Here is a 9160-nt window from a genome sequence, read left to right as displayed (position 1 = left end):
GAAACTGAGGGTGTAACAAAGTTGCTTACAACTCGTCTACTTTATTCCCGTGGCTAGGATATCACCAGAACTTTTAAACCTCACAATTTTTTCTGAAAGGCCATGTTACCAGAAATGGTATTTGGCAAAGACTTGGTGAAGAACTGTTTCCTAATACTCAGCAGTAACCGTTACAATATATTTAAGGGGAAAATACTTCGCTTTTTTCTGTGATTTTTCTCTTAAATCAAGTACCAGCTATGTTTTGTCCCTCCCATTTCTATATTTCCAGTTTCATGTATTTAGACCAAAGACACTTTCCAAAAGCTGGTGTACAACATCTTTATATACACTACAAATTCAGATTACCAGACTATAATCAGACATTGAATATATAAATAACTTTGCAAACTATTTACAGGTTTTAAACTAATCAGGTTCCAAGCAACCAACACTCTTAAGGCAAATTCATTTGTATGACTGGCTGTCTGGCCTTTCAGCATTTCTCTTCCCTCCCCAACCCCCCCAAAAATGATAGGCAATAAACATGAAATTGAATTACCCTCTGCCCCTGTATTGACAGAATTTCTTGTATGGAAAAATGATCTTTCCTCAAAACAAGGAAAAGTGTATAGAAATGCATTTCTGTGTTTGCGTGTCAAGAAAATCATTAAGGTGCATACCAAGAAGTGGAAATCCCAATGTCTTATAACAACATAATTTTTGTATGCACTTGACAAAGATTTGGGAATTTGGGGAAAGCATCAGTTTAAAGCTGCACAACCCTTTATATTACTATGCATTTATAAGCTCATTAGATACAAAATCTGAAGAGCTCAAAGGGATTTTCTGTAAGAGGTGACACTGTGCAATACAAAAATGCAGCAAAGAGTGGATTTTCAAAGCATATGTTTAACTACATTAGAATTTTTCTTTTATACTATATTGCTGTGCAAGATACTGTCCACCATTTAAAGGGATTCTGCACTTCTTGCCAATCCTTATACGGGAATAAAAATTGGCCATTTCAAATAGTATCTTTTTGTTACAACATTGTATTCTTAAGTGCAATCACAGTGCAGTCCCTTTTGTCAATGCATGACTAAAGCAACCAAGCATATTCTGGTGAAGTAGACAGGATTCACATACCAAACGTGCTTAGTGCCTTCCTTTAAAAGTCCCAATCATCACTTTGTTCTTACTATTTTTCAATGCCCTGATTAGGTCTTTGTTTGGAATTAATTAGCTATTGTGGTCTGAAGGATTTTGGAACAAAGCAGAGACTTTATACTGAATGCAGAGGCCATCTCCAACAGAGACAAAAAGGTGGCAAATTATCGATTAGCTTTATATTTAGAAGCATCCCTTGGTTCACTGCTTGGATTGCTCCAGTCATCTGCTTCAGGTGTGGTCTTGTAGTGTCGCCATGCTGACTTATTAAAAACGGGAAGTCTTTCAAATGATTCACTTGAAAGGGCCTGCGGAAAAACAAAAGCAATGGTAAGATACGATTAGAGATACCAAGAGCAAGATGATACTCTGGGGACTTCTACAGTCACAACTTCTGTAACGAACAAGTGACTCAATTATTCAAGTGTTACATGTCACAACACTATCTTGAAAATACTTTGGCTTTAACTAATCACTCTAGTCACAGTCAAAGTACTAGTCAAAGTTAAAAGAAAATAATAACACTTTAAAATAGCAAGAAAAAAAGTTTTGGTTAAAAACAGTTTGGGGAGATTTGTCATTGACACTGAGCAGACAGCTGCTTTACTTAAAACACTTCAACAAACTCAGACTCCGTCAGCACACAGACCTGTGAGGACTGATCTAGTTCATTCTAGTTCCATTAGCATACTTTTTTCCTCTAAGAAACACCGTACCTTTTTCTTCCACACATATATGCACAGCATTAAACCCATCAGAAACTGAAGTTAGCACAGGATTCCACAACTCACTCGCTACATACAGCAAGGCACAGTGACAACACTAAGTCAGTGACCTGCACATGAGCTATATGATGGATTCTTTTAAATTCCCTGATGAAATTCAAGCAGTTAGTTTCAACCTTAAGCCCCTGAAGAGCCTGGGATCTCTCAAAAAATAACAACAGGATCAATACAGTCTATTGCATAAAAGTCAAGAACAACAACAACAAAAAAGTACTAGTTAAGAGTAAGTCAATAGTCTTCTCAGTTTTATTTTGGTCAAGATTTTTGGAATCAAAAAGTAGTAACCTAAATTATCTCTCATCACATGGCTCTTTCGGTGCTTATGACGGATTAACAAAATGCAAAGATCCAACATAGGTGACCAAAAAAAAAAAATAATCAAACAAGCTAACTAGTATTACTGCCAGGTTAACATTTCTAACCTCTGCTTTTAGGATTCTGTTTAACTGATTTCGATAAAATATAATGAAGATAATAATTACAGATTTGTAAACAAGATGGAGTGAAAAGAAAGAAAGTTCACTTATTCAGCCTACTATAAACTATCGAACTGCACTGCATTACTAGCTTATAAAAGGGTCAAATTCATACCTTCAAATAAATTACAGCATCTGAACCAACGCCTTCCATTGAGTAGAGTTTAAGGTCACCTTGAAAGTACCTCGCATACAGGCGAGAAATTGGCAAGCCATAGCCAAACCCAGCCTACAAAAACAAGAAAACAAAAGGAAAAACATGGTGGAAAGTCAAAAAAAGGCAACAGATCAATCATTTATAAAGCAGACGATACATAAATATTAGATTTGCATCAAATTACTCTTCAAGCTTTCTTTTATTACTCAGTCTGAACTGTAAGTTGGTACTCAACCTTTTGAACAATATCCTTTTTTCCAAGGTAAAATTTTTTAGCTTAAGTACAAAAAAAGGAAAAATATCAGAGCCCTTTGTTAGGACTCCCTTGTCCATTCGGCATTTTCTCAACGAGACAGGTAGGTGTAACACATGGTACATGCTGCCTCCAATCAAAGCAAACCAATACCCCCAAGCCTGGGATTATTATTCTCAAACGTCTCCACGCTCGGGAGACTACACAAGAAAGCCAGAGACAACCCTGTTTACTTCATCTAGGTCCCACTATTTAATGACTGCTGATGCCATACTACAATAGAGATCAAAAGACTACTGCAGAAGACTACATACAAAGCAATACAAGGCAAATACTCCTTGCTGTTGCTTACCCATCTAACAAAAGATTGGGATTCCATAGCACTGAAAGATCCACTGAGGACTGAGAGCCTGTACAGACCTTACAACTTCCAAAGCACAATAGACTCAACAGGTATAAATCTTAGATTTTAAATTTTTAACACTAATATTCATAACTGTATCTGCAACAAGGTCAACACCTGGCACCTTTTCCAACACACACCTATCAGAAAGTTATTAAAAAAAAACCCAAGCCCCTCTTGCTGCAGCCAGGGATTAAGATTCTGGCCTACACATCTTCTCTTTCAGATGACTGGGTATGTGCTGAGAATCACATTGGTTCATTATTCACCTGACACTCGACTGCCGAATTTTTCAGGAGTATCCAGAGCAATAAAGGAAGGATTCCAGACATACAAGCATTTGAAAGTAAGGACATATAAGACAATGGACTAAGACAACTTTTCCATAAGGGTGGATTGCAAGAATAATTAGTCACCTAAAGTTTTCAGAAAAGCAATGAACTCATTCCACTATATTTCTACAAAGGCAACCTGACATGCCCTGAATCTTAAAAACAAAGCCCCAAAACGATACAAAAATAAAAAAGGCCAAGAAGCAGGGCTTGCGAGCATAATACACAGCTAATATGCGATACGACTTTAAGAAATCTCTTGAGGGAGGGGTGAACAATTAAGAACTCTGTACTATAGTACCCATCACAAATTCTTTTGCTGTCATCTACCACCTCTACAGTATCTTTTGACCTCTTTGCCTTGTTTTTACAGAAGTCTAAATTTAGTGAACTTAAGTTGGTTAGAGTTGTTCACACTGATGACTAACAGTTATTCTGCGCAAAATGAGAAATAGAAATGCCAAAGATGCCCTTTTCTACTCACACCACTTGTCACAGTTATTAGTGTCCATTTCCACAGTTAAAACAGTTGCTTATCTGCACTTTTTCAAATAACAGTATGCTTTAAAAATTAAATTCTCAAAGACTCCCATTAGAGACACATGCATCACTTTCAAACACCTGGCCTTGAAACTAGATGCATTTCTTTCTTAATCTCTAAGAACTGGAAGTTATTTCAAAGAAGTAAAAAGAAATTCCCACAGCTGACTTGCATCTTTTCTGGAGACTGAACAATAAATACACTGCAGAAATTAAAAAGCACAGCAACTGAAAGGCAAATTGTAGATAGTACAGACCCCCAGGAACAGCTCAAGTAAAGGGCAGTACCAAGCAATCCTGAAAACATATTGTACTTTTCTTTCTCCAGAATTATGCCTCCTTAAAACCCCTGCCCAAATTCTGGTTGCCTCCTGCTCCTTCCAGAAGCATTTTTTTTTTTTTTTAAATTCTCTGTGCTAGCCCACATAATTATTTCATACTTCCCTCTTCCAAAATGTTCCCATCATTCTCTTCTCTACAATGTTTTCCAAAAAATGACAACTTACAAGAAATATGAAGACAACAGATCCCAGACGAGTACCTTGCTAAGGCAAGACCTTGCAAAAGGCTTATTTTGCAAAAGAACGTTTACAAGAAGTGATTACTACATAATACATTACTACTGTGCTTGACCTAGAGGACAGGATATAATCAATGATGGCACATCTGCCTTGAGAAGAGAAAGCTTTGTAAAGCCAATTTCTCAATAAATATCACAGTATGCATTATACACATATGAAATTATTAAATTCCTGTGATACTAGTGCCTACAGGTTTAATTAAACCTAATTTAAGTAATGTTTCTCCCACTATAAACAAATGCTGCCAGAGAGAATCATTAAATTCTCTAAGAAAACCTAATTATCAAACATTACCATGTGTTTCTTATGCTTTCACTATGCGTATAGCAGTACAGATGAGCACAAGACCTGCTAGAATCTGAATGCTGCCATGGCAACAAGGTTTCTCAGCAGTTTTTAAAGAACATTTGCAATGACACATAAAGAATTTTCACCAATCAACAAAAAGATCCCTCTCTTCCACTCCCCGAGTCCATGAATGTTTCATAAACTAGTCAGGGGATCATATAACAATGGGAGGGAGAGTTAGAACAGAAAAATATGTCTATTTACACTGCACTGCAATTTAGTTTACGAATATTGTCAAGAATGACACAAGCACAGACCTACCTACATTCTGGAGCACCGTAATTCTTAAGTGGTTTGGTCTTTGGCACTAAGCAATAAAGAAACTCTCCTTCTGTATGGATTTCAAAGAAGATTCATGCAGAACCTTTCTGCTGAAGGATTTTTATTTCTAGACTGATACAAGTATAGTGTAATTGTCTTTATAACTGGATCTGGGCCATAATATGCAATGTGTGTCACGCTTTACTGCTAAAGTCCTTTTACCCTTTAGTGGAAAGATATGCCAATGACTCTCAGTTCTTGACTTTCTTCTTTCTGCACGTACACATAAATAACAGAGCTTAACAACTCTTTTCAATATTCAGTCATGTACAGGCATGGGTCAGACTCACAGGGCAAAAGCTGCCAGGTTCACAAGAGAGATACTTTGCAGGTCTGACTATAGTGACATATAGACTGAAGAGTAAAACAAAACCTTAAAATAGGGTACAGTAGGAGAAAACTAAGTATAAATGCGACAGGATCACAGTAAGCAGTCTTGAAGATGAGGAAATAAACACAGGAATGCATTGCTGAAGAGGCATGGGGGAGGGGGAGAGAGAATAGTGCCAATCCTAAACTGAACACGTTTTATAATCAGAGCGCCACAAAGGAAAAGACATTTTAATAGTGAATACAACTGGTAATCAAGGTATAAGTTTATAGTGAGAACAAGTTTCAGGAAATCTTTGTAGGCTGATATAGTAAATTGCCGATCAAAAGTGAGACAGAACAAAGGCAGATTATGAACCAAGAAAGAGTCTACCATTCCTGCCATAAAGAAAAAAGCTTATATTTGAATTAAGGCCTGTTCCCTATCACTCATCCCATTCAAGAAGGTCCTCTATGAAAAAAGCCACATCACTGTTTGAAACATTACTAAGATGTGTTGCAGACGTAGGAGCTGTGAAGGATTATCATCAAGTCAATGCAGATACAGAACTGGGTTTCACACTTACTGCCGTGACATTAAATACTGGTGAAAACAACGCAATACACTGACATGCCACAGCGCTATGAACCATGGACCAAGACAGTACCCCAAAGACTTTCTGCTAAAAATCTAAAAGGAAATTTATCTCTGAACCACTCTGAATTGTTTCCACCCTCAATTCACTGTTAATTACATTATATCAAAAATAGTCATATACTCTCTGCACCACATTTTATTAGCTCCCTAAAGGCGCTTCAAGCACAGAAGTATCAGCAGGGAAGAAAAACTAAAACAACCCCCCCACACACACTTAAGAACATGTTAGATGAGAGTTTTCCTAAATAAGGAAAATAAGTTTCTCAGGAATCAATTTTTTCTCGACATGCTTGAAGATAAGGGATTGTATCAGAAGCAACAGAGAACAAAGATAAGAGGTAAGCGTACAGTATGAGTATTAATCCACTTACTGAAAGCCAGTCAAATGGAACAGTAGCTATTTCGTTTTTATCACAATGACCCAATATGTAATTTAATAAAATAATTTAGTTATAATTTAAAAAATCATGCTTGCTAAAAGAATCTATGCATTCAACACTGAAATAATTCCCGGCTTAGAAGAAACTATAGTCAAGTTTTGTTTATTTGAAATCCGACCCTGATACATCTCAGAAAGGATTATCATGTGAGATCTCCAACCGAACAGGAATATACCAAAAGTGTTGATATCACATGCAGGTTGAGGATTTTTTTTAATGTGTTTTTACAGTCCATAACTTCTATAAAAATAATTTTCAAAGTTCAATATAAGCTTGTGCATTACCAGGAGGTGTTTCTCTAGAGTTGTAATTCTGACAGTGTGGCTCACCTTTCCAATGCATTTATTACAGGAAACTTAGATGAACAGGAATTTACACAAAGAGGAACTTCTTAGGTTATCCACCTTGTCAATAATACAGCACTAAAAAGCCTATCCACTAACCTGTGAAAACACTGTGCTTATGCAGATATGCTTGTTTCCAAGAATATAGTGTCAAGACAAAGAAAAGCAATTTTCTATTCCTAAGACTAAATGATAACAGAATCCTTTTTCTCCTGATATGTTTTACCTGCATAGAATTGCTAATGATAAACAATTTCTTCAATGGAAAATGACTGAAGTGAAGGAACACATACAACTAGAGCAGTGCAAAGGGACGCTTAAATACATATTGCAATTTCTTACCAAAGGCACAGCTCTTGAGGGCTCCAAACTAGGCCTGGGTGCTGTTGAGTACATGTAGTTAAACAATCTGTCTATTTTTCTTAAAGGTACACCTCCACCTTGATCACTTATCTATGGAAAGAAAAGTTAGAGTTCTAAACATTCTGTTCTGAAAAAAACCTGCAAAACTCAAGCAACATTATCTAAATTACTTTAGAGATATTAAAGGAGACTTATCTATGGAAAGAAAAGTTAGAGTTTTAAACATTCTGTTCTGAAAAAACCTGCAAAACTCAAGCAGCATTATCTAAATGACTTTAGAGATATTAAAGGAGACTCTAAGGACTTTGGGTTTGTCTAGTTTGGAGAAAAGGAGACTGAGGGAGGACCTCACTGCTCTCTGCAGCTTCCTGAGGAGGGGAAGTAGAGAGCGAGGTGCTGATCTCTTCTCCCTGGGTTTCAGTGACTGGACACATGGGAACAGTTCAAAGCTGCACCAGTCAGCTGAGGTTTAGAGTAGACATTAGGAATGATATCTTTACCGAGAGCATGTTCAAACACTGCAACAAACTTCCTAGAGAGGTGGTTGGTGCCCCGTGCCTGTCAGTGTTTAAGAGGCATTTGGACAATGCCCTTAACAACATGCTTTAACTTTTGGTCAGCCTTGAAGTGGTCAGGCAGTTGGACTAGATGATCATCGTAGTCCCTTCCAAGTGAAAATATTCTATTCTAATGAATATGAAGCGAGTATCAGAAGTAATATAGTAATTAATTTGCCTTTTCAAATTACAAGTCATACTACTCTAAACCTAGCAGGTTTGTAAGCTGCATATTATTTTTAGGCATTTACCTTAATAGATAGATCTTCTTTCCCCAAAGTGACTAAGGTTTTGATCGATGGATAGCCTTCTCTCTTACCTTCGTGCAATTCTACTGTAGCTCTCATTGAATTCTGAAAATAAAAAAAAAAACGGTGTCTTTCATTCTAACTTTACCATATATACTTTTTGCGACAACTTGGAACTTGCATTTATTTTGTTGAGTCTAGGTACTTTGTCCTACATTTGTATACAGGACAAAAAAGGCTGTATTTAAAACAAATTCAAGAAGTGCTTTCAAGTCAAGGAGTTGTCCAGTTAAACTTTTACATCAGAACTCCATTATACATACTTACATCTCTCTGATAGAGTCAGAGAACAAAAAGCAAGAAAAAATTTTTTTTCTTTGTGAAATCAAGTAATTACGTATAAAGGAAGACAACATCCTTCACCTCCAGCTTGCCAGAACACCAATAGTGATGTTCACCACAGAACAAGCCTTGATTTTCTCAGCCTGGGTCACATAACTGTTAAGTTACCATCTATCAATCTGACAGTATCATATCTATTAACAGAGTTTCCACTGCCAGTCCGTCACAGATTACCAGTACTTACTTCTTTCATACTGTTTCATGACTTGTACCAAAATATACTAACCAGTATTACAGAAATTCTCACCTGTTCTGCCCTAAAACTAACATTACAAATGGCAAAATAGGGGAAGATTTAAATGAACATAATTTACAAATGTCAGAAATCAAACCCAAAATACTACTACTTAGGAAAAGCTTCTCTCTGACAAATGCATTTTCCCCCTGAATTTCTAGTGTTCAATTGCACCACCTAGAGACCACCTATCTTATTTGAAAGCACACAATAGCTCTCACATGTTCCATTTTCACTGTTGTTCCAGTTATTCAGAAAA

The 9160-nt window shown here is 36.7% G+C and overlaps 1 protein-coding gene across 1 annotated transcript in view; it reads right to left on the bottom strand.

Moving 5' to 3' along the window:
* Window positions 1–261: 261 nt before the first annotated feature.
* Window positions 262–9160, bottom strand: part of PDK3 (pyruvate dehydrogenase kinase, isozyme 3) — a 35410-nt gene continuing 26511 nt past the window's right edge. Inside the window, exons 7-10 of the mRNA XM_009893111.1 lie at window positions 8268–8369; window positions 7439–7549; window positions 2526–2639; window positions 262–1457 (exon numbers count right to left, since the gene is read on the bottom strand). Coding sequence (XP_009891413.1) covers window positions 1314–1457; window positions 2526–2639; window positions 7439–7549; window positions 8268–8369 — 471 coding nt within the window. The 3' untranslated portion in view covers window positions 262–1313. The remainder of the gene's footprint in view (window positions 1458–2525; window positions 2640–7438; window positions 7550–8267; window positions 8370–9160) is intronic.

This window comes from Charadrius vociferus, unplaced genomic scaffold, assembly GCF_000708025.1.
Source record: "Charadrius vociferus isolate BGI_N301 unplaced genomic scaffold, ASM70802v2 scaffold169, whole genome shotgun sequence".
NCBI lineage: Eukaryota > Metazoa > Chordata > Aves > Charadriiformes > Charadriidae > Charadrius > Charadrius vociferus.
This window is presented reverse-complemented; position numbering and strand designations above follow the sequence as displayed.